The 26,361-nt window shown below is 48.7% G+C and overlaps 1 protein-coding gene across 18 annotated transcripts in view; it reads right to left on the minus strand.

Moving 5' to 3' along the window:
* The window catches only part of LOC119466292 (cuticle collagen 2-like), a 1,179,781-nt gene that overhangs the window by 385,553 nt on the left and 767,867 nt on the right, over positions 1 to 26,361 (minus strand). For 5 of the 18 annotated variants that reach the window (XM_049656727.1, XM_049656726.1, XM_037726772.2 and 2 more), the window contains one exon: positions 5,763 to 5,888. The exons of 12 other annotated variants lie outside the window; for them this stretch is intronic. In XM_049656727.1, coding sequence (XP_049512684.1) covers positions 5,763 to 5,888 — 126 coding nt within the window. Of the gene's footprint in view, positions 1 to 5,332; positions 5,565 to 5,762; positions 5,889 to 26,361 lie in introns of those variants that run through there. One more of the 18 variants, XR_007463704.1, reaches the window with a different exon arrangement.

A 26,361-nucleotide genomic window follows, 5' to 3' on the forward strand; every position in this document is an offset into this window, starting at 1 on the left:
TGGGCTAGGACTTGTGCCGCAGGTCTTGCGATTCTTCCCTGTAGGAAGTTGCGGCAGGCCTGCTGGGCTTTTCCGCTTCCGTGATCGTGCAGGGGCGGGTCGATGCGCTGGAGGTGACGTGGCCTCGGCGGTCGCAGACCACTGCCACTGCGCCCTTTTTCTTCGTTCCGTACATAGCGGCGTCCGTAAAACGGGCCGTGGTATCGAACCTGAATGTTTTCTCTATGTATTGGGCCCTCGCTTTCCTCCTTCCGGAGTGTAGGTTAGGGTCCATGTTGCGTGTTATTGGGGCAATGTGATACCTGTCCTGGACGTGACGAGGTATCGTGCAGGTTTCTTGGGTTCGTATTGTTGTGGCTTTGAAGCCCAAGATTTGTAGGAATTGCCGGCCCGTGTGAGTCCGCGCAAGTCTCTGTTGTTGTGAGACGTGAAGCGCTTCTGTGAGTTCGCTGAGGGTGTTGTGTAACCCCAGCGCCAATAATTTCTCAGTCGATGTACTCATCGGCAGGCGGAGAGGGTCTTGAAAGCCATCCTGAAGAGCGTGTCGGCCTGTTTCGTCTCGGATTGTGTGAGATGGTAGTAGGGCAGGCTGTATGTGATTCTGCTCACCACGAGGCTTTTGACCAGTCGGAGTGTGTCCCCTTCCTTCATGCCTCTATTCTTCGATGTTACACGGGATATCATGCGTGATATCGCCTTGACACTGGTTTTGAGGAGCGTAAGGGTGTGTGTAGCACGCTGGTTAGACTGCAGCCACATGCCCAGCACCCTGAGCAATGACGTTTCTGGTATGAGGCTCCCGTTGAGGTGTACCTCGATTTTTCGTTTTGGGTCTGTGGGGACTGTGTGGTTACCCCGGCCTCGCCAGACTCGTATGAGTTCAGATTTCTCTGGCGAGCATTGTAGTCCCCGTTGGCTGACGTATTCTTGGATGAGGTCAGCTGCAGTTTGCAGCCGTTCTTCTTTTTCAATAAGGGACCCTGTTGTGGTCCAGAGTGTTATGTCGTCTGCGTAGAAGGCGTGGCGGAGGCCTTCTACGTCCTGCAGTTTTCTTGCGAGGCCGATCATGGCGACATTGAAGAGCGTGGGTGAGATGACTGCTCCTTGTGGTGTGCCCTTGTTGGGAGGGTGGTATACTGCAGTCTGGATCTCCCCAATCTTCAGCTCTGCCATGCGGTGGCTTAGGAAGCTCTGAACGTACTTGTACGTTCGCTCACCGCAGTTGGTGTTGGCGAGCCCTTCTAGGATTCCTTGGTGGCTGACGTTGTCGAAAGCTCCTTTGATGTCGATTGCTAGGAGGGCATGTTCGCCGCTGCGGGGAACGTTGCTGAGGACTTCTTTCTTGATTTGGAGTAAAACGTCTTGTGTGGACAAGCCTGCGTGGAAACCAAACATGGTGTCTGGCAGGTGCTTGTTGTCTTCTAAGTGTCCTTGTAGTCTCTTGTGTATGATTTTCTCGTACACCTTGCCGAGGCAGGATGTGAGCGAGATTGGTCTCAGATTTTCAATTGCCAATTTCTTCGCCGGTTTGGGGATCATGATTATGCGTGCGTGTTTCCACAACGCCGGCACCATACCTTGTTCCCAGTGTTGGTTGAGAAAGGCCGTGAGCGCGGAGATGGCCTTGTCGCTAAGGTTTCTGATCATGGCGTTCGTGATACGGTCCGTGCCCGCCGCTGTGTTACGGGTGGTGGCTGCGCTGGCCGCTCTCACCTCGTTTTCTGTGATGGATTCGTCCAAAAGTGGGTTGGGTTGTCCCATGTATGGTGTTGTACATGGTTGCGTGGGAGCTGGATCTCCATAGCACTTGTTCTTGATGGCGTCGATGGTTATGATGGTTATGATGGTTATTCTTCCTTGATTTGGAGTAAAACGACTTGTGTGGACAAGCATGCGCGGAAACCAAACATGGTGTCTGGCAGGTGCTTGTTGTCTTCTAAGTGTCCCTGTAGTCTCTTGTGTATGATTTTATCGTACACCATGCCGAGGCAGGATGTGAGCGAGATTGGTATCAGATTCGCGTCTAAATTCGCGTATATAGAGGGGCCGTTGGGACATGAGGACTCTGAACGGTAACGATAAAGGCGTGCTGTAGTGATCAAAGCGTTGAGCTGGACAGCCCTGAGGTTGCGTACTTGAGCAGTGCAGAGACAAGGGTGTGGTGGCGGAAGTCTGCAATGAATGACGCAGGTGTTTGTAGTGCTGCTTTAGAGTTTTTTTAATAAAAGTATGCCTCGTCCACTGTGGGCGGGTAAGGCCAGGGGATCACCGACGCCCGCCTATTAATCTCGCGGGCAAGCTCATGAGCAAGCTGATTGGCTATAATCCCCGCATGACCTGGCACCCACACCACAGTTACCAAAGCAGGGGAGAGAAGGGGGAGAGAGTCAGAAAGGTCGTCATAAAGATTATCGGAAGTCTGTTGTCGTGAAGAGGCCGGATTGCGCTATGGAGTCCAAGCAAATGCGATACCGTGGAGAGGGAGCGAGAAGGGTTAGTTCGGGTGTCGGGTGAACGATCGCGGCCAATTCAAGGGATAGAGAAGAAGTAGGAAGTGAAAAGGGGCCAGCAGTGCAAGGGATGGGAATGCCAAGGGGCGCCGGGATTATGACACTATAGCAGTGGCGCCGTGAGTTTGGTAATACGCTGCCTCAACTAACCATGTGACAGTGTCCGCTGGGAAAGGGTCGTGGAAGTAAGCGCACCCTTGTCGTCGTCGCTCATGAAGATCTGGGGTCATTTTAGAGGTAACAGGGCACAGTGGAGGTTGCTGGGAGGGGGTCGTTGAGGGGTGTACAGCGGAAACTCAATAGGCTGGATGCCAGCCCGCTGCGTTAGCCAATGTCCCTGAGCAGAGCTGAATACGCGACCAAGTTGTCGATCACTGTGGAGGGGAAGAAATAGGCCTGTTGCGTGTAGTTTGGCTGTGCATTCGTGTGTCGGAAGATGTAGGGCAGCTTTATGGAGAGTGTTTAAAGCCGGTTGAATGCGATGCATTTGTGTCTGCGTAAGTGTGCAGTATGATAGAGAATAAAGGACTTTGTTCAAGGCAAAGGCTGTTACAAGTTGATTGGCTCTGCATACTTCGAGGCGGCCGCGCCGCTTGACCACTTGTCGGACTAAGTGATGTACTTGGTGGCATGTGGTGATCGTGGACTGTATTGCGCGGGTGAAAGAGTGCTTTTGGAGGTGAAAACCCGGCAGGATGACATGCGGGGGGTAGGAGTACCGGCTCTTACTTTCGCCACTCTTGGCATCTGATTCTAGCAGATACATGCGCGCGCTTCTTTTAAGTGATGCTGCTTATAAACTGTCGCCCACTGACGCGTGAAGAACCGGTCTCACCGCTGATGCTGAATTTATTGTTCTGTAAAATATTAAAAGCGTGAAAGCTCCCACAATAGCCTACCACCTACGTTCTTTGGTCATCGTCTTCTCGTTAGATCAATAGAGTTGATGTGTCTTTTATACCGCATAAGTATGTCATGCGATAGTAAATTGCAAATCCCCGGCGGTCTTTCGTTTCCCGCATTACGCGAGGACTAGGGATACTTTCATCTTATCCGTCTATAACGTAAAAAACGTAAGCACAAATTTAGCGACTTTCAAGATCCTATTCTCATACTATCCTACACACAGAAGCCTCGTGAAGAACAGACGAAAAGACGCGTGAATACTAAACGGATAGCGCGCATCTACTGCGCCAAATTTCGGAGCTTGCTTTGCAATCCAGTAGCCGCGTGGGAAATTTGCGGCTGTAGTTGCAACAAGGTGCTTGAAACACCCGAGCAGCTTTTGCCGTAATTCGCTTGACTACGTACAATCTGCGGCACCACTCTTCATCGAACGCAGCTTGGTTCGATCGAGCTGCTTCACACCAATGAGAAGAACGCCAGGGGGCGCGAAGTAGTACCAACACGCTCAATTCGCGCTCTGCATCTTCATGATATTTCAGTGATTTTTCGCTTGAAAACACCTGAAAACGCTACTATCGGCTTCATCAGTCATTAGCATGACTAAGGCTTTCCCGTTAAGGTCTTTTAGGTCTAGCCAAAGGGACTCCTCAGGACTCTTGAAATGAATTTCATGACATGCGTGTCATGTGAGTCATGAAACAGCCGTCTCAGTATTGGTGCTGTCATGGTAATTTCCTTAACTTGATAGGCTCTCTGCTAGAGCACTGCACGGGCCGATTTTTTCAGCCCGGACCCGGCCCGGACCCGTTTTTACGTTGGGCGCCCAAGCCCGATCAAAAGCCCGCTTTTTACGTTTACGCCCAAGCCCGATCAAAACTTTTATGGTGAGACCCGGGCCCGGCCCGAGCCCGACTCGAAACCGGCCCGAACCCGGCCCGAGACCGAAAAATAATGTTTTTCAGAGTTGAGACGCCCGAGAATAACTCGCTGCCCGTTACATGCACACCACCAGAAAGCCCGAGCCCGGCCCGGGCCCGCGTCAAAAAACCCGAGCCCGGCCCAGGTCAAAAAGCACACGCCGTGCCCGAGCCCGGCCCGGCCCACGGGCCGGGCCGAGCCCGGGCTTTCGGTTAAGCCCGAGCCCGTACAGTGCTCTACTCTCTGCACACTGCTTCGCATAACATCACTTCCCACAGGGTGTGGGATCTATCGGCTTTTTCGCTCGGTCATTGTCGTTTAAGGCGGCTGTTTCATGACCTACATGACACGTATGTCATGAAATACATGTCATGACCTATCATTTTTGTTCCTCATACACTGTTATACTATGCCAATTTTGGTACCTACCAAGTTAACGACATGACCATGAGAGCACCAAGACGTAGGCTGCTGTTTCATGACCTACATGACACACATCAGCATGTTCATGTCATAACCTATCATTTGTGTTCATCAAACACTCTTGTCATACTATGCCAATTTTGGTAAATACCAAGCAAACGATATGACCATGAGAGCAACAAGACGTTGGCGGCTGGATAGAGAGATAGATAGATAGATAGATAGATAGATAGATATAGATAGATAAATAGATACATACATACTGTCAAAGTGGCAAATGTTCACCAAGAAATATTTCGCATTTAAAAGAAATCTTGGCGATGATTCATCCAGGTCGGCGTCATCCGACTCACCTTCTCCCAGACCGAGACAAATTTGCCCTAGGATACTAATGGCACCTTTCGATGAGCGAAGAGATGACCTAGATGAGTATTTGCATCGGTTTGAGAGGATTGCAGTCGGGCAAGGCTGTGAGAAGAGCAAGTGGGCCAGCGACCTGATCCTGTGTTTAGTAGGGGAGGCTCTGAGTCAGTTTGGCCGGATGCCAGCAGAAGAATCATTAGACTATGAGAAAGTAAAAAAAAAACAACAACTTTATTGCAGAGGCTCAAGTTGACCGCTGAAGGCTTTCGGGAAAGTTCAGACTGTGCAAGCAAGAAGATTCAGAAATGGGAACCCAGTTCGCATGCCGTCTGACAAACTATTTGGAGAGGTGGATAGAGCTATCCGAAACGGAAAAAAACATATGAAGGAGTTCACGACAAAGTAGGCCTCCTGGGCCTACGGCGAATCCTGGGCCTCAGGCACCTCCTTGGCCTCCGTCGCCTCCTGAACCTCCATTGCCTCCTGGTGCTGTGGCGCTTCCTGCGCCCCCGGCGGCTCCTGCGCCTCCCTTGCCTCCTGCGGCCCCGGAGCCTCCTGCGCCCCCGGCGCCTCCTGAACCCCCGTCGCCTCCAGCAGCCCCGCCGATTCCTGCGCCCCCGGCACCTCCAGCGCCTCCTGCACCTCCTCTGTATCCTGGTCCCCCGGCACCCCCGTCGCCTCCGTGTTCTCCTGGGCGTCCAGGGTTTCCTGCGGCTCCTGCCTTTCCTGCGGCTCCTGGAGCTCCTGGGCCTGCTGCGTCTCCTGGGCCTTTCGCAAGACGGAGTTATCACTTTTCCTGTCTGCCGTGCGTTCGCTCGCCGTGAAAGCGCGCGTCCCTCGCGCGTTTTCACGCGCACATTACACTCGATTAAATAGGGTGCATCATTTCATTTTTAGACAACTTCAATTTCAGTATTCGATTGTAACGCGAGGATTGACTTCAGGTAGCAAAAATCTGGAAAAAACCTCGCGTTACAATCGAGTAAAAATGTGGTCGTTTTGTGAGCGAAAGTTCTAAGCCCCATGAAAGAGCCGGTAGTGATTTAGTGCTTTGAACAGTGTGTAGTCTTTTTGTGAGCACTCAAATAGTGCCCTCCACGATGAACTGCACACATTGCGAACAGTTTAGTACAGTGTCCGAGCGCCGATGAGCAATAACGAAAGAAATTGTTATGGCAGACATTACGAATGGTAATCTTGCTGTGACGAACTGTGTGCGTGTGTGCGTGCGATTTCCTCTAATCATTTGATGTAGATCTCTCATCCATGCGTGTACAAAGAGACACACTGGCAGAAACATGCATACACTTACAAACAAGCCCACACGCGCATAGAAAAGCTGACGCACCGACATTGCATTCGGGGACGTGAAAGACATATAATCGTAATTTCCCTCGATCACATTCGTGATACGTTCACTTTGTTCAATATGGCAGTGGCCATATTCAACATTTTTACGTGGTAGCAAAAAACATGTAATTTAAATTGTGATTAAAAAGAAGCTCTTCAATAAAAACCGGAGAAGTTCGCCTAGAATGCTATACTCTGAATGAAAACGATCACAAATGAAACTATAAGTGCCGATCACAACTAAGGTTGCCAACCGGCCCGAATTTATTGGGAAAGTCCCAACTTTTAAGCAGATGTCCCGAGCCCAGACGATCTACTCTGGACGGCTAAATATTCCGATCTTTTCTCTTTGTTACTGAATAACAAGCTAAAATGCAAGTTTACCTTTTGTACATCCTGACAGCTTAGTTGCGCCGTCTCTTTTGTCTTCTCTTTCATTATCGCAAGCATAAAGGCGGTTTCTTTTTAATGCGATCCCCATTCTTTACCCATTTCGTGGTATGCTTGTTTGTATCTAAGCTCTTACACCCAGTGACGAAGTTGTCAGTTAGCTTGTGCCACTACATATGTGGTGGCTGCTGTCTCGCGAAGCGGGCAAAATGGGCCTAATAGCTTGCTGATGGCTACTGTCAGGCCTAGTGAACAACTTTTCTCACTGGGTATCCGCAACTGGGGTATGTTCCCGAACAGACAACTTCGGCACTTCGTATCTGATATTTGTGCGTGCCCATTCGTGGTCAAACCCCCAGAGTATATGTGCGAAGGTGACACACGGGGTATGTAGCTTTAAATACAGTCGGAACCGGGTACATTGAATCTGAAGAGGATCACAAAAGAAGTTTGATATATAGTATTTCTATATATAAAATAAAAAAATTATACAGAAAACTTCAATGGGATTTTACAGCTGTTCAATATATGCAATAATTCGTCATATGGGGGTTCGAAATACCCTGGTTCGACTGTATCAAAAAGCGATGACGCCTCATCCACAAATGACACCTCCGCGTCGATTGCGGCCGCTTGATGCAGAGCCATTGAAACGAAGTTGCAGCCAGGACACTAGAGATACTTCAGAGTTTCAGCTGGGATGCAGATATTACAACAAGATAACCTGTGTCGTGCTTTGAATTCGCAATGTGGCTGGCAGGTAAATTGCTACTTTGTGCGTCTCCAGTGGCAATACGTGTGTCGCTACATTCATTTAATGCTAATTGCATTAACGCCGACATTCATTAACGTGAGATTGTTTCTGCCGGAAATTTTTTGTTGCGGTGCTTTACTTCTGTTGTATGCTCTAATCATTTAGAGTACCTGCACCTGTACTATAATAGCGGTGGTAGACAGCCACTACGGCACCTTTACTCTTAGAAATTGCAACAATCCAGGACTAAAGATATTAAGCAGCTTTATTGCACGTACAGACTGGTGGCTCCTGGCACTAACAGGTTCGATCATCGCCATCTATGCTTTGTAATCGCTGATTTCACATTCATTCTTCTACTCGTATCAATCTGCCATCGAGTGGTCACTCATCGTGATAAACGCGTCACGGCGATGTCCGAGTCAATGACGCAGGGCGCAAGAAAAATGGCCCTGATGTCGCAGAATATGTCCGGCACTTGGCCTACTACACCGAAAAACAGTTTGGCGAGACGAAGCACTGCACTGACGCCGGGTGAAACGCGTTGAGTGTCAAGTACCTTGTTTTGCAGCTACTCGATGTTCATTTTTGTCTGCTATATACAATTTCAGCGTCGAGAAGCTTTAACAAAACCCCATGCGTCTCTTGTTATTGATAGTTGTGAACAGTGCACTCGTGCTTCTTCTTTTGTAGATTTTCAAACTGGGAATTGTTCGCCCTCTTATACAGTAGAACTACAGAGTCAACAAACTGAGGTCGCTGTTGTTAAAAATGCGTACTGGCACTGTTGTTTACTTCTATGCGAGGCAACGTGCAATGCTCACTACCCGAAACCGACGTTCAAAAGCATATGGCCTTTATTATGTCGCGATGCTTCCTGCGAAATCTCAAAATTACTCGAACACTAGGCCAGAATTAACTCCGGGTGATCGTCGACGCATGATTTCGAATAAGCGATTTACAATTACAAGTTATTACTGAACCGCCAAGCGAAGTTACTTAGCGACGTGCAAATGCCAGCGTAGTGCACGCGATGTGTGCGATGTAAGCACTATTTCTACGCATATGCATATGCATAATTTATCACATAATCACATCGGTCGCTATAGATCGCATAGATAATAAGCGGTCTGTTTTGGGCTTCTTGTGTCAGTGGCTAGGTTGTGGTCGTGTTTTCAGTATTCTAGCTGGCTGTTCATACCTGCATGCGGTTTGTCATGTACAATTCAAGTTATGACGCCCGTACGGAGCATGACGTTCATCTAATGTATTGAAATGACGCAACGACTGGTCTAAGTATTGCCCAACGTTCAGAGGAGTGGAAATTCAGCATACTAGCTGCAAAGTCGTTTCTTCATTTATTCCATCCCCCTTTTTTTGTCTATTTAAGCTATATTTGCTACAACATCGCCTTGGGAGATACGGTTAAAGCATGAGGAAATGCCTGACCTGGCCGTGCCACCGTTGCAGCAAAGCAACTAAATGATACAGTATACAGACAATCAGTTTGGGCAGCATAACCAATGAATCTTGTATTAGCAAGGCTTACTTCGGTTACCGTGAGCTTTTCAGTACACTGTTAATTCGCCGCCAGTTCTGTAACGTTAATAGGGGCAACTGTAACCATGGTGAAAGGGTGTTTTCAGGCGGCCTATTTATGGCTACAGAATCTACTGCTGGCACACCTTATCGGTAAAGTGCAGTGGCATGCTCTACAGACATTAGATGTTTCTAGCAATAAATTGTACAAAAACAAGCAATACGAATGCTTGTCAACTTCTAAAATTTTGCACAAACAATGAACACGTGCGACACACTGGACCAGCAGACCTCGGGTTAGGGCCACCTTCTTTGGGTCGACATTCACAGTTTTTTGTAATGTCTGCAAGTGCTTCGTTAGCAAACCGCCTTATAATGAGACCTTCGTTGAAAGAAACGTTTCATGGTGTATCCTGCTCTTCGCTGTTTACCATCTGCGCCAGAGAACGCCGCAACGGTTATCGCCCTAATAAATCTAGAAAGGAGAAAGCAACGAACTGTTCTTGGTGCGTTTTGCGGAACTACCATAGTCTTAATCGCGGTTGCCCCTGCTTCTTGATTTGCTGGAACTACGGCTGCGTGAGCGACGAGATGATGTGCGGCGATGTTCTGCTGCACAGATGATGCGTTCCAGGCACTCACACAACGAGTCGAGCGGAGATTTCACTACTGAAGAGCAGGGAAGGGTTTGTAGCGCGGTTGTATTGTCACCCGGAGACGATGTCATGGCTGCGATGGTTGGAGTGGCTACTTCCATGACTTTGTCGGCCAAAACGGCAAGTGCGGTAAGGTCCATGGTAGAGGCTGTCGCCAGGACCATCTGCACGTTAGCCGGGAGTCGTTGCAAAAACAATTCACGCAACAGCGCGTCGTCGATGGATCTTGCGTTGTTTCCGATCAGCTGCCTCAGTCATAAACAGTATGAAAAGAGTACTAGGCATTCCGTTACGGGCGAGCACGGACCTCCTTATGCAACTAGGAGTGCCTAACACATTATATGAGATAATTGAGGCCCTGGAGTCGGCCCATCTGGCCCGTGTATCCTGCACCCCGGCTGGAAAGAAGATCCTGGAGGTTCTTGGGATCAACGCTATACTCATGGAAGAACGGAAACATCAAATGTCAGAAGATCAAAGGAACCATATACGAGTCGCACCGTTTCCCCGTAATGTTCATCCTCAACACAACGTAGGCAGACGCAGGGCAAGAGCCCTCGCCCTCCTCAAGAGTATCAAAGACGATCCCCACTCGGCATGTTTGGTCGACGCAGCCCAATATGGACAGTCGTCTAACTTCGCCACTGCCATCGTTGATGACAACGGACAGATAGTGAATGCAGCTTCCCTGAAGTGCTCAACTCCATCCAAAGCGGAGCAGGTCGCAATTGTTATGGCACTCCTAGACAACAGCAAAACACAAATCTTCACTGATTTGAGATCGGCGGTCCGGGCTTTCGCTTCAGGGTACATTGCTGAGGAGGCTCACAACATTCTCAAGAACAAGATCATCTCTACGCACACATCACGTGGATTCCGTCGTACCTCGGCCCCCAGCTTGACTCCTTGCCCAATCTCAATGACATCGCCCACTCCCAAGCGCACGTACTAACCCGCCGCGCGGGAGCAAGGGCGAGCTCAGAGGCCGGGGTTCCCGAGTTTTGGGACACTCTCGCTACTTTCAACGAAATCACTAAGCACTATCACCTGGGTAGGAGGATTTATCCTCCCCCTCATAGCAAACTGGCTACACCTCTGTCATCCACTTTACGCATGCATGCTTCAGACTAAATCATATCCCAACCTGGCTCTTTTTCATTCAGTCACTCCAGAGGCATTTACCTCTACTTGACCCCACTGTGCGGCTGCTAGCAATCTAGAACACATAATCTGGCGATTCCCCTCGTTACAGGGACCCAATCGCATCACGGAAGAAGAATGGAGCTCTGGATGGCAGAGCTCCATAACTTTCACGACAAACTTGGGCTGTCCAAGAGCCCACGATGCGGAGGTTAGGCTCGGAGTACCCGTCCCCCACGTCGGAGTGGCCCTAGGGCAGAGCTTCTCAGGACCTAATTAATAAAGTTCTTTGTTTGTCTGTCTGCCTGTCTGTCTTATTCGGCGAAGAAGGTGACTAGGGCGTCGGTCGCCGAGTTCTTGAGCGGACAGAAGCTGGTGGATTCGAGAACGCTGTGAAGCTGCTGTGCGCTGTAGCAGGGCTGCCTTGAGATCGTCATAGGCGGAGGTAGAGAATGGGGCGCTCAACAAATCTGCGACTTCGTCAATGGCGGCGGGCGAGAGCGCTGCAACGGCGTAATGAAACTTTGAGGCTTGAGGGCTGATACCAGTGACTTGAAATTGCGAGTCCGCCTGAAGGAACCACGCCGAGGGATGCTGGCCCCAGTACTGTGGGAGGCGGACGGCGATGGCCGAACAGGAGGTCTCACCGCGTTCGTCGGAAGGGTTCTGGCCTTGAGCTCTCGTAGCGTTGGTCTGGTCCATGGTCGTCTCTAGCACATGAGCGTATGGCAGCGTGACGTCCGGGTCACCAAACTGCGGTGACGAGCGACCATGTAGACAGGTAAAGTTGCGGGCTCTCGCGGTAGAGGAAAAACCGACACCCGATCACCGACAACCGATCTCTAAGAGTAGCATTTTTTTATTCTCTGGTTCGGAACGCTAGCCTGTGCCGGTGCGTGCCAGCCGCTCGTTCCTCGTGCAGACGCGAGCGTCCACGTAATTATCATGCGACGCCGATGCTGCTGCCGCTACAGCAACACCACGGTTGGTGTAGAACATCTCGTCCACGCTCTTGATTTCAAAAGTGCATTCGACACTATGTCACACGAACTCATCTTATCTGAGGTGAATGACATCGGTTGTGGAGAAAGAATCTATGACTACGTCCGCTCTTTCCTGTCCTCTCGCATCGCGACAATAAGCATCGGCACTGCGCGCTCAGACTCCTTTCCCATGACCAATAGAGGTACCCCACAAGGGGCGATACTCTCGCCCCTTCTTTTGAACATCGGCATGAGACGCTTAGTCAAAATACTCGACGTCATACCCGGGCTCGGATACGCGTTATATGCGGACGATATTACACATTGGGCTACCAGCGGCTCTCCAGGACAAAAAGAACAAATCCTGCAAGAAGCAGCGACCGCATGTTGAAACTTTCGCTCGCTGCAACAGGATGACCTGCGCTCCCGATAAATCATAATATATCACGATTCGATGTAAAGGCCGTCAAACTCAAGATCCGGTCAACCTCTCTATAGGAGACAGTCAGGTAAGAGAGGTCCAGAAAATGCGAGTCCTCGGACTGTGGCTACAAAGCAACAAACTGAGTGGCCCACACCATCAAAACTCGTAGAACTACGGTGAAGCAGATCTCCCACATGATTCGTAGAGTAACCTATCACCGAAAAGGTTTCGAGGAAACTGAGACGATCCGTCTCGTTGAGGCTTTTGTGCTAAGTCGTCTCACATATACTCTCCCTTTCCAGGACTCCACGAAAACTGAAGTGCCTTAGATGCGTTGATCAGAACGTCGTACAAAGCGGCTCTCGGCCTACCACAGGGAATATCCACTGAACGCCTGGTGGCCCTAGGAATACATAACTACGAGGAGCTATGCGCAGCAGTGCTCATGTCTGAACGGGAGAGGCTTAGCTTAACCTCCACTGGCAGAGCATTACTCTGCCGCGTTGGTTACCCCGCTCGTCTATAGTATGCGGGAGAAGAACTGGAATCTCTACCTAAAGTCCATCGTGAAAAGATCATAGTAGCCCCAATCCCCAATACATGAGTCCCAAATACCACCGGGGTCGTAGAAGCGCACGAGCCCGCAAGTTAATGCAGCAATTCGGTAGAAATCCGGATATGGTCTAAACACATGTCGCTCGATGTAGTACTTAAGCTCTCGCAGTAGTAGGAGCGGCCGCAGATCACGGGCAGATTAGAAGCCTCAGCCATCGCGCTAGCTCTTAAAACTAAAGACGCTCTGGGAAAATCGTCGATAATTCTTACAGATTCCCAAGTTGCATGTAGATTATTCCTCATCGGGTGGCTACCACACAGCAACACTTACCTATTAGGATCCAACCTGATGCCGAACCACATGATCATCTGGTGCCCGGGTCACAAAGGACTCGATAGCAATGAGAGAGCGGACAGTTGCAGTTAGTGCTTTTGTCAACTGAGCAGCCGACCACTCTTCAGAAAACGCCTTCTTAGCGCGAGACATCTTTGAGTACCAACGGAGCGAGCGACGAAAGTACAGTCCAACACACCCTGATCTATCCGGGCGGGACTCGTACGACTGGCGCCGAATACAGACGCACACATATCCAGACCTTTATTTGAAACATGCCATTCACCCCACATTCTACACCGCTGACTGTCCGTGGTGCGGTGGCCGGCCAACTCTAGCCCACATTACGTGGGATTGCCAGGACAGGCAACCCAAAATTAACCCACTCATAATAGCCGGCAAACTTTCCGGAAAGGAGCAGTGGGAGACTTGGCTCGCCAGCGAGGATCGGCAGACGCTACTAGCGCTTCTCGACCAGGCACGGCGCACCGCTCAAGCAAGTGGAGCCTTGGACTGGGGGCTCCACCCACCCGCACCCCACACCTATTATTTTTAATCAACGTTTGGATATATATATACATATCAATATATATGTGTGTATGTGTACACGTAGCTCTCTGCGAAAAGCGCGTCGTTTGCTTCGCGGCACGGCCGCTCGATAACAAATAGAAGGTGCGGCCTGCCGCGACAGATGGGCTGCAATGGGAAAGAATGTCTCAGCCGTAGTGTAATTCTCGGCCGTTTGGCTGGGCCTAACGGCGGTAGCTGCCGGTGTTGGGACGCGTCAGCTGCCACGCACAATGGCGCTCCGAGCGCGTTCCTGACCAACTTTTAATGCCGATGCCCGGCTTTTCTTTGTTTTTTTATGTCCCCGCTAGGTGGTAACAATTTTATTAAAATTCTACCAAGGTAAGGTCTGGCAGGCCCGAGTCCTAGAATGGCCCCTCTCGAGGAGCGACCCTTTCGGCCCAGGCGACGAGGGCTTGCTGTCGTCTTTCATCTAGCGTTCTCAGCAGCTCGTCCAACGTTTGTTGTAAGGGAGCTGGCAAGAGCCACTTGGGAGGGGGTAAACCCTCGCAACCCCAAAGAATGTGATTTTGGGTAGCCAATGTTTGAATTGCGCAGTTCTGACATATTGGGTTCCATTGCCCTTTGGTAATTATGGCCAGCCAATGTGGGCTAGAGAACGAATTAGGATTCGATGCAGGATCGAGGCTTGTGCTCGCGTGAGGCTTGCGTTTGGAGGCGGATAGATTCGCCTGTTCTCCCTGTAGTAGTTTGTTATTTCGTGATATGTCGTCGGTGCCTCATCCAGGGGATCCGAGTCTGAGGGGCACACCTCGCGGTGGATTAGACCTCGGGCTACCCAGTGCGCCTCCTCATTTTCTTGATTCCCTAAATGGGCAGGGACCCATACGAGCTCAATAGCCTTTTCGCTTGTGAAGTCCCGCATGACTCGCGACGCACAGACGCCTATGCTGCCTCTCGAAATGTTACCGATTGCCCTTTTGGTGTCGCGTATGAGGGTTTGCACGGAAGGATTCGCGATGGTCAAAGCACTGTCACTCTCTTCCGCTTCTACGGTTGACGGTATTCTTCGGTCAGGCCGCTCACAACGTACGTAATTTTGGTGATTTTGCTTTGCCGCATCGACATACGCAGTGGGATGGTTGTTTTAGTACCTTTCTTGAAGGGCCTTAGCTGTGGTAGACCGCCTCTTGTCGTGTCTCCCAGGAAGCATGTTCTTGGGTTACGTTTTGATAACCAACTGGCGTTTGACCGCACCGGGTAGTGCGGTTAGTTCTGCCGAATTCTTAACGGGATTCAGCCCGCGTTTACCCAGAATGAACCTGCCAGTTGCGGTGCTGGATAGTCATTCACGTTGGGCCGTTTTATGGGCTTCCATAACTTCGTCTAGCTTATTGTTTACTCCTAGCTCAAGTAATCGTTCAGTGTTCGCATGCCTAGGGAGCCCGAGGGCTGCTTTATGAGTTATGTGGATGACACTGTTGACCTTTTCCTTGCCGCAAAGCCGCAGGTGGTAGTATGGGAAGGAGTACACTATGCGACTGACTAGGAAAGCCTGCGTCAGGCGACACAGATCGACCTCCTGCATACCGTGGCGTCTTGTAGCTACTCGTCTGAGCAGGCCACAGAGTTGGCGGGCTGCCATCTGTAATCGGGAAATAGCCTCGGAATTTTCAGTATCATGCTAAATTAGTATGCCCAGGACTCTTATTGCCAGTACGGGCGGAACTAGGCCATCTTCCTTATTGACTCGGATAGAGGAAGTGACATCCCATTCGGTGGCGGCTTCGTAGATTTATCCCGAATGACGAGAAGCTCGCGTTTTGTCGGGGAGCACGCAAGACCGTTTTGTCGCCAAAAAGTTTGTATAGTGCCTGCGGCCGCTTGTAGTGCGTCCATGAATACACCATCCGAACCGCTGTTGGTTGAGATGGTGATATCATCAGCGTAGATGGAGTGCTTCTAATGCGGGATCCTTTCCAGTAACGGGGGCAGGTTTCGCATGGTCACGTTGAAAAGGAAGTGGGAGAGGACCGCACCTTGAGGGGTTCCCCTTGATCCTAATTGAAATTGTCGCTTTTATTGTCCGCCGAGGTGTATTTCCGCAGTGCGATCCTTAATGAAGTAATGTAGAAATAAGTGCGCTCCCTGACATTCTTTTGGGATAGATTTGTTAGTATTGATACGTGTGGTAAATTTCCAAACGCTGTACTTACGTCTAGCCCTAGAATGGTACGGGTGGCTCTTACAGGGCCCGCTGAATCTGCCACGTAATGTCTTGGGTGGACAGATTTGGCCTGAAGCCAACCATCGTACGGGGCAGTAGCATTTTGCTTTCAGTGTACTCATTCAGTCTGTTAAGAATGACGTGTTCCATAACCTTCCCAAGGCAATAGGTTTACGAGATGGGGCGGAAGATTTTCCACTTAAAATACTCTTCCCTGGTTTGGGTATGAAGACTACGTTTGCATGTTTCCAGCTAATGCGTATAGTCCCCTCTTTCCAGTGGATGTTGAAAACGTTGGCGATTTCGGTAACCGACTGATCGTCTAGGTTACATAGCTTTTTATTAGTGATACGGACCTCGCAAGCTGCCGTTGTAGTTTTGATGCTGTTTAGGACAGCACGTACTTCAGATTCCATAAGTTCACTGTCCAATTCTCTGTTTTCTTTCTCGGAGTAAGCTACGGGCATGGGAATATCGGTGCTTGTATTAAAGTGGCGGTTTTTTAGAGCTTCATAGAGGGCATGATTATTTATCGGGAAGGAGTGTATGATCCGTTGAAGGTTCTTTTGTGATGCTGTTGTAGTCTTGAGTGGTGTCAGGTAGGTGTTTAAGCAGGAACCAGGTGTTTGTAGGTGTTGTAGGTGTTGTAGGTGTAGTTGTAGGTGGAGAAGGAACGCTAAAGGATTGTGGTAGAAGTCATAGTCATGAGCATGACTACACAGGAATGACAATGACTAAGTGAAAAAAGATTAACACTCAAAACCCAATGGGATGGGTTCGGAGGTGGTACTATGTGAAGGAAAAGGCTAAAGATTGATGGTTGAAGTCATATTCATGAGCATGACTAAGGCATTCGCCTTAAGGTCTATTAGGCCTAGCCAAAGGGACTCCTCAGGACTCATGAAATGAATTTCATGACACGCTTTTAAAGTACGTAATGAAACAGCCGCCTATGCCTTGGGGCTCTCATAGTCGTTTCCTTAACTTGATAGGCTCCCCGCACACTGATTTGCATAACATCGATTTCCACAGGGCGTGGGATCTACCAGCTTTTTTACCTGTCATACCTATCTCTCTTTATTTTTCTTTTACAAACGTAAAATTTCCTGCGTAAAGGTTTCTGAACCCTTAATTGGAACTTTGTTCCCTCCATTGTTGGTGGTCTCCCTATTTTTCTGCTGCCAAATCTCCAATACGCTTCACTAGTTTCTGTTGTGGACATGTTAGCTTTCCCTCTGCAATCCCTGAACCCAATAGCTTCAAGAGGCACGCGGAGCCTAAACGTATAGCCGGGTAGGTATTGTTAGACTCTAATGAAACATGTTCCTTTGGTTCCCTAGCTTCACTGCTGCAAGAACATGCTTCCGCATTGGTCTATGTGGGCTGCCTCCAGTGAGGTTATGTCACATCCCTTGTGAAGTCGGCTGTACTTCTTGCAAGATGGCCAAACGCTCACAGGCACAACTGTAATGATAATGATCATGTTGATAATAATGCTTTTCTAGAAAGATTGCACGGTGGTGTTATGCTTGCAAGCAAGATAAATGAAAGCACAATTGAAACCGATTCTAAATCAAATGACGTAATGCGACTAGGCGAAATTTTCGTCTTCGTTGCACTATCGAGCACATTCTTGGTCTGCGCATTCACTCGCCCCAGCAGAATATATTCCAATGCCCATTGTGGTACCTGCTTCTTTATTTCTTCTTTGTGAGCTTTATCTTTGTTTTTTCTCTGCGGATTAATTATTTGCTTACTGCTAGAAATATGCTCATATTCAGTGTTTTGATGCGTAAACAATTTATTTCAGGATATAATATTCGCAATGTATCGCGATAATAAACTTATAGCCTGATCACTGGTATCCTGAGTGGATGTATAGCAGTGATAATTGTTCACACAATTTTAGAGAATTCTTATGTGAAACTTCAAAAACGCATACCAAAGAACGCGCTTGAAAGTAATAATTTTCTATTTTTTGTATAAGTACTCGGAGTAAAAAAAAAGCATATCTGAAATAACCAAATTACGCACCTGCTTCCTAGTTCCCAACACTTCAAAAGGAAACGTCTGTAATCACAATAACGTCACTTTAATGTTCTTTATGCCGTATACAAAGCGTTCAGTATTAAGCGGCGACTAACTAAGAAGGATGCTCGACTCATTTATCGTCCTATACCGCAGCGGGGCGCCTACACGTTCGTATTAAGTTGCGTGATATCTATACTATAATCTCATCTCAAATGTTTTCCACGTGGTTACTTAGTTCAATAATATCTGATGGCAGAGTCAGAATCACTTTTATTCCAACATCCACCGCACCATGCTATTCCAACATGTAACACCATGCTGAGAGGTGGAGGCGAAAATTACAGACTTCCTGATAGACACTTACGCACTAGAAGTAATTTTTATTGCGATAACGACGTCCTTATCATACTTACCGTAACCCAGCGTGCATATAGGATACGCCTGGGACCCAATATGTGCAGATATCTTCATCATTTCTTTGACCATAGCAGTCATTGATTGCGTTACATTGTTACATCTTGTCTGTATATCGTATCTTTATATTCCAGATGTCGCTTTCCGTACACATAGATGATGTGTTGTTGATAGTTAACAATTGGCATAGAACGCATACTGAGCAAAGAGTCATCCGCGTATTGGCGTCATGCCCTTTAGCATTTGGTGTCTTCTCATTTGGTCCTTTCAATGAGAGCAGTAGACGTAACCTTACTATAGGCCTCCTTTCTTTAGCAGTTGCACGACCGTCATCTAACTCATAACCTTTACCACCGTGGCTTTCGTTATGTAGGCTTAACGACGACGCTCTCGGCTTAGATATGTTACTTTTGGGAGCTGTAAGGCTAAGCCATCTTCTGCCTTCCGTTTTTTTCGCCGATATTGTTTTTCTTCGGATGTGCCAAGCAGACGCTGAGTAAGAGAACTGATAGTAGTCGTCAGCTGATTTTCGACACCTATGTTGGCGACCTGCATTAATAACTGCTAGATTACACAGCGTACTAAGAAGGCGGAACAATTGGCGGCAACTTTGGAAAGCCTAGGTCCACCTAAAGTGCCTAGATTTTCTGGTCTAAAAAAAGCAAAAATATCTAACGACGTCAGGTCCGCCCGCAGCAAGCAACACTTCTTCGCCTAAGAAGTTATGGACACTCGCAAATAGTCGCGTGCGTGTGTGTGCGTGTATGCGTATGTGTGTGTGCGGGCACGTGCGTGCGTGTGTGTTTGTGTAAGCGATAAAAAAGCCGCTAGGACGACTTTTTTCACAAAGTAATTTAACTTGACCGAATAACATGAAACCAGTAATAGAAATTCTTCGAAACCTAACATGGTAGAACGTTTTCTGTCCCTAATCCTAATAAGAATGTAGATTGTACACGGTACGTGCTTGCCTGTGGCTGAATCCCCCGCAAGAGAGACAATGGCTGTCGGAATTTAGAGAGAGGTAACGCTGCCGGCACAGAATTCTTTTCTTCCTGTTGACAATCAGTGCCAGAATAGAAAAATACTGCTCAGTACCTGGCAATTAAGTTGCAGGGGGAACGCTGGCAGGACAGACCTGTATAGATGCAGAATTCTGTTTCTGGTATTGTGGCCTCAAATAGATGTAGATGTAAAGTATAGACGTTAGTGGGATATTGGCCAAGAACCTGATAGTTCAACAAAAATAAGAAAGTACTCGGTGCGTGGCCAACATTCTCTTCTCTATTCGCCCTTCCCCTCTGCTCATGCGAATTCGTTGCTTTCACTTCTTCTACGGCTGCCTGAGCAGGCTTCAAGTATTGTCTGTTGTGGGCTCCGAAATACATGCACACACGCCACCAATCCCGGAGTCTATGTGTGGCGAAAGCTTAGGCTGTGTAAAGAAAATCTATTCCATCGTGATTTTATTTCAAACTCCTGGCGTCAAACTTACATAACCACTGACGAAAGCACCGGGTGGTGGCGTGCAGTATTACTTAAACAGCCCAATCAAACGATGCCCTTGTTTGTAGGATATATATATATATATATATATATATATATAGGTGGCGTTGAAAGCAAATAGCGTTCCCTACCTTGACATGGCATGCTTATCTAATTTGCTGACCAGAGGTGCGCATTGAATAGAAACGGAGAGGCTTTCTGTGGAGCTAAGCCAGGGCAGTGAAAGTAGACAACAGGTAGAGGAGGGCTACGGGGACATCTGTGGTTTTTCTGCTTCCCCATGCTTAGCTTGCGGTAGTGGCTGGTGGAAAATTACGGTGGTGTGTGTCGGAAGCTTAAAAATGCCGCCAAACTGGATCATTAGTTGGCAGAGCAATATCTGATACCTTCTGAAAGGGCTCAAAAACGTTATAGTGCCACGTAGAATTTTTTATATTAAGTAAATAAATCCATTTTACGCGGCAGCTCCAAGCAGCAGGTGCCAGAGTGATCGGTGGGCAGACGTCTTCTATTCCGTATAGAACGGGGCCATCTCCGGCTATTCCGAAAAAAGTTCTGTTTTATTCGGCATAATAATGCACCTTTGATGCGTACGCGTCCCTTTGAGGTGGTGAGTTTTCACGGTGTTGTGATGTCGCCTGGCAGAAAAGCAAATCGTGCGTAGCCCGACAACTTTTGACCAACAGCGGAGGCCTAACGGCAAAAAAGTTGTGGTATCAGAAGTAATTATTTTTCTTTTGTTCGCCCGAGTCATGCATAATTAGTGTGAACCCGACAATTGCACATTGCCCCACAGACATGAGTTCGAATGGTCATGGTTGGTATAGTTTGCTTCCCCTAGCCCTGGTCGCAAGGACAATTTAGCGATATTGCCGCTAGATTTACCGATTTTACTGTCTGTTTAGCGGGAGTTATTTTTTCTGTTTAATGACCGGCGAATTTATTAGCACCATATATATCTATATATATATATATATATATATATATATCACAAGAATCCAACAAACACTGACACCAAGGACAACACACGGGAAATTACTTGTACTTACTGATTCAAAAAAGAAATGATAATTTTTGGAAATGTAAATACATGAAGAAAATGTCGCAGTTTCACACGGAAGGCGAAGCATCAGTTGCGATAGCAAATTAGTAGCGAGCTATACGGAGTAAGGATAGTAGTTTTATCAGCTCTATCAACTTGGACATGTAGCAGCACCAGCAACGCGCAGAACTGTTGTCGACGCCGTTGGCGTTTTGCCCGCGTACGCACCGAAAGCGCGGCGTTGGTGACTGTTGCCGGTGCCTCTGGCGGCGGCTCCAAGCTTTTGGACAAGATCAGAACGGGACTCGTTCTGATCGACTCGACACACGTCGAGAAGCGTCGGAAGTCTTTACCACCTCCTCGCCTGGCCACTTCTAGTGCAGCACGTCAAGAACGTGCTGGGCCAGGAGGCATGAGCCTACCAGGAGGCCCGGACTTGGGCTTTAGTTCCTTCGGGGCTAATAAATGTTATTTCTCTCTCTCTCTCTCACCTCCTCGCCTCTCAACGTTTTAGGGGCGAAGCTCCTTAGGGTGTGGGTCTGTCCCTCCTCTGTAGTATGTAGTAGTAGTAGTAGTAGTAGTAGTCGTAGTAGTAGTCGTAGTAGTAGGTAGCCACGTCTACTTTTATGAAAAAAAATGTGGTTGATCCCTCTTATATAGGAATCGGTATAGAACACGAAAGTGAAACGTGTCTTCACAGAAGTAGTGTAATGTTTATTGCACATTGATATATAATGTCTATTGGTGTTTTGTGGCTAAAGCGCCCTTAGGCGTTGATGCACCCACGCTGACGCCTGGTGGCACGTCTCCTCCATCACGACTACCAACGTCGATGACCATGAGCAACCGTCGTGCATGTGGAAGCTGCACTACGCTGCACACGCTAGCACAACGCGAAAGACGAAGCACATAACTGACACACTAATACAACGCGCAAGACAAAGCACGTAACTGAATCGTCACCGAGTCAAATCAGCGCGTACAGCGCGTCGTAATTTCAGCCTCCGCGATCAACTTCAGAAACATTTTCAGAGCTAATTGCGGAGGCCACGCTCCGCTGTGCTGAGTACGGTGAACGCCACCTAGTAGTGCTTCTGCGAGAACGCGTTGGTAGTGCTTCTTGATGCCAGCGTCCCTTCGAATGCTGGCATCGAGGCCTCGTAGTGCTGAGACCACCGAAGCGTTCACTGTCGGTGCGCGTTAGTGTCATAATGCAGTACTTCTCTTTTCTGCTCGTAGGCGGCGGCACCGCCCCTAGCAAGAGCGCGGGTACACGGAGGAGTGTTAGATATATAAGGCGCGTCTGTGTAGCTCTCTGCAAATGCGTTTGTGGCGCAATGGGTTAAACGCTCGGCGATCTATCGTCGCGGACCGAGAGGTCGTGGGTTCGATTTCCAAATTTTGCATGTTTGTGGAACTTTTTCTTCTGGTTTCTTTCTTTGTATTATGTTCGTGTATGTTCGTGTGACGTATTTCCATGACGGTAATACGTCAGTGAAGTCTTGGTGGACCCCGGCATAAAACACTTTCGTGTTAAAATACACCGCATATCCACGGGGTGAATGATGATGAGTGGGCGAAGCTCCGGAGGGAATCATCGGTAAACCGTGAATCTTCCGTGTAATTCGCCCAGTCTCGCCGCACTAAATTGAACGATTGACTTCCACCAATGAGACGCGCCATATGTGGCGTCATTCTTATTTTATAACAGTGCCCTTCATTACAATTGCACCATTTCCCGCTTAAGGGGACGCTAGAACAAACGCGTTAGAAACGTGCAGTACTCTCTAGTAAAGGGGAGAGGCCACAGCGTCTTACGCAGCCGTTTACAAATGCCGGAACGTGCACCGCGTTTGCCGACGCCATCAGCGTTTATGAATACGGTGGTAAGGCGGAGAGGCCACAGCGTCTTACACCAGCTTCTTACACGGGCCGTAACGCGCTAGCACAAACGCGTTAGATACGCGCAGTCTTTCGTTATTGTTGGGTATTTATTGTCATCGTGGGGCGTGTGTCGATGTGAGCTTCGTGGCGTAGTGGTTAGCGCCGCGTGTTCGGAAGCGAGGGGTCCCTGGTCGAGTCCGCGCTACAGCCACAACTTTCTGAATTTTTTTTTCATAAAAGTAGACGTGGCTACCTACTACGACGACGACTACTACTACATACTACAGAGGAGGGACAGACCCACACCCTAAGGAGCTTCGCCCCTAAAAAAAAAATCCGAAAGTTGTGTCCGTAGCGCGGAATCGAACCAGGAACCCCTCGCTTCCGAACGCGCGGCGCTAGCCACTACGCCACGAAGCGCACATGGACACACGCACCACGATGACAATAAATACCCAACATTAACGAAAGACTGCGCGTCTCTAACGCGTTTGTGCTAGCGCGTTACGGCCCGTGTAAGAAGCTGGTGTAAGACGCTGTGGCCTCTCCGCCTTACCCCCGTATTCATAAACGCTCCTCGACTTGAACATCACTTGCCACCGCCTTGGGCAGCGCGTTCGAAACGCGGCGAAGGCGGTGGCAAGTCAAGTTCAAGTCGAGGAGCGTTTATGAATACGTGGGTTATACTCTCTCAGCAGTCATGTGATGGCGTCGGCAAACGCGGTGGACGTTCCGGCATGTGTAAACGACTGCGTAAGACGCTGTGGCCTCTCCCCCTAACTAGAGAGTACTGCCCGTTTCTAACGCGTTTGTGCTAGCGTACCCTTAAGCGGGAGATGGTGCAATTATAATGAAGGGCGCTGCTATAAAATAGGAATTACGTCACATATGGCGCTGTCATTGGTGGAAGTCAACCGTTCGATTTAGTGCGGCGAGACTGGGCGAATTACACGGAAGATTCACGGTTTACCGATGATTCCCTCCGGAGCTTCGCCCACTCATCATCAGTCACCCCGTGAATACGCGGTGTTTTTTATATAAATACGCATTTGGTGCCGCCGCTAAAAGTCGCCTTCCTCCCTCCCTCCCTCCCGTCTCCCCACGGCCGCGACCGAAGAAGTCGAGTTTGTTCTCCGCATGCGTTCGCTCCCCGTGAAAGCGCGCGTCGCTCGCGCGCTTTCACTCGCACATAAAGCATACGGCGCGTGGCGACGATTTCATCGCCGTTGAAGTTCATACGGAACCTCACGGGGACGGCGACGAGGACGACGACGCCGACGGCAGAAATCCGCTTTGAGTATCCGTATAATTGCTGTCGCAATAAAACAACTGGCCGCAGGTGGAGAACGATCCCACTTGTTCGCATTACGCGTGCCATGCTCCTACCATTGAGCTACCGCGGCGCCGTTTTCCCATCCACTTTCTGGGGTATTTATACTCTATGACCGCGGGAGCACGTCAAAAAACTGGAGTGATAAAGCGCACCAGCGGCAGTGAGCAAATTGACCTTCGCGCTGGCTCTCGCTTCACCGCGAACTAAACGTCGAAAGCGCAGCGCATACGAAGCTACCGGCACTCGACGAATGCACTTTGGCCCATCGTAGATCGCTTTGAAGATGAGGCGCCCGCGGGCGCACACTTCGGTCGCGTCGCTGATCACTGTCTAGATAACTCCGTGAGCAGCAGCCGCGTACGCAGAACGCACCCACCCCCCTCCCGTCTCCGTCGCCTCCTCCCCGTTCCCCGCGCGTGAACAAAGACGATGCGCTGACGACCGCCTTCCTCTGTCGCGTGCGCGAGATAAAGGTGCGGTTGCCGGCTCACCCTCACAAGCTTTCACTCGCACAGACAAGGCACATCGCGCGGCGAAGATTTTATCGCCGTTGTACTTTATACGGGACGATGGCGATGGCGGCGGCAAAAATGCGCTTGGAGTGTCCATATAATTGCTATCGCAATAAAAGCCGGCAGATCCCACACCCTGCGGGAATCGATGTTATGCGAAGCAGTGGGTGGGGAGCCAACCAAGTTAACGAAACGACCATGGGAGCACCGAGGCGTAGGCGGCTGTTTCATGACCTACACGACACGCATATCAGGAAATTCATGTCATGACCTATCATTGATGTCCAAACTCATTCCAGTGATTATTGACTGTTATTCTTTCTTGACAGACTGGGGGGGGGTGGGGGGGGGCTTAAAAAAGCGCGTTTTTGGCGCCAAAAATAGGCAGGAAAACCAGCGTTTCAAATGAAGACGTGCGCGACCTGTATCTACGACAGGAAAACAAAAAAATGTTATTGTTTATGATGGCACAAATGCGCCAACAGTTGAGCATAGCCGTGCAATTTTCCCGTAAAGCTGCTGGACTAATCACGATAAATCGGCTTAATTCAACAAGCACACTGCTCATAATCATGTTCAATGGTCACTGTACTCGAGCGTCGCATATGTTGAAACAGGCATCAAAATAATACTTGAAATCTCGGAATACTGATTAAAAAAGCGATACTTTATGTCTGTCTGACGCAATTAAATTAAGACACAACAAAAAGAAATAAGAAATGCAAGAAAGACAACTATTTATTAAGAAATAAGCATGTTCTTGCATGAGAACTGTTAGGTACAACTCTTGCAATTTTCTCATATACAATGACATTATCGGAATTGTACAGGCAAAAGGCCCCAACACTGCCAAAAACACTTCCGGCCATTTGAAGTGCACATGTTTGAAGAAATCTTGCGAGCACGCGGAACGTATCATTGTGAAGATTGTGGAAACACTAGCAAACTACCACCATCTCCAGATTTCTGGATTCAAAACTGCGCCTCTTGTCACTGAGAATGATATCGTACACTGAGAAGGAACGCCGGACGGCGGTGAACACCTTAAAAAGTAAATTACAAACAAAACAAAAGCCGCGTGCACATCACATTTTCCTTTCTTCTTTTGCTCTTCACTCTCGGTTTCCCTGACGGCTTTCCGCGGTCAGGCATTCGACAACCGCTCACGCAATGTCAGCGCGTCAGCGTATGCTGGCCGGCGCGTCCCATTTCAATGCTGCTAGCAGTTGTTTTCTGGGATTTGGTTGAACTAAAGGACTAGGTTGAACCCCATAGAGTTCCTAAACGTCAATGTTGCCCGGTAACATGAATAACGGTCTCTAACTGCACTCGAAAGCGAAACTTGAGGCTAAATAGTGTTCATATAGGCGCCGATATTGAAAATAGGCATTTATAGGCATTTAGGCACAACCGCCAAACAGGCATTTATAGGCACTGTAAAACACTATAAAAGCCCTTCTTAACCTCTAATTCATGTTCATATATCAAAGTGGGGTGATAGGAGTGCAAGGAACAAAAAAGGCATTTGCCTAAAATCCGGTCTCTAGTCATTTCCTATCATTTATGTCCGAACCCATTTCAGTGGTTATTGACTGTTATTCTTTCTTCACTGAGTCATGTCATTTTTGTTTAGTGTTTT

Source organism: Dermacentor silvarum, chromosome 10, assembly GCF_013339745.2.
Source record: "Dermacentor silvarum isolate Dsil-2018 chromosome 10, BIME_Dsil_1.4, whole genome shotgun sequence".
Lineage (NCBI taxonomy): Eukaryota > Metazoa > Arthropoda > Arachnida > Ixodida > Ixodidae > Dermacentor > Dermacentor silvarum.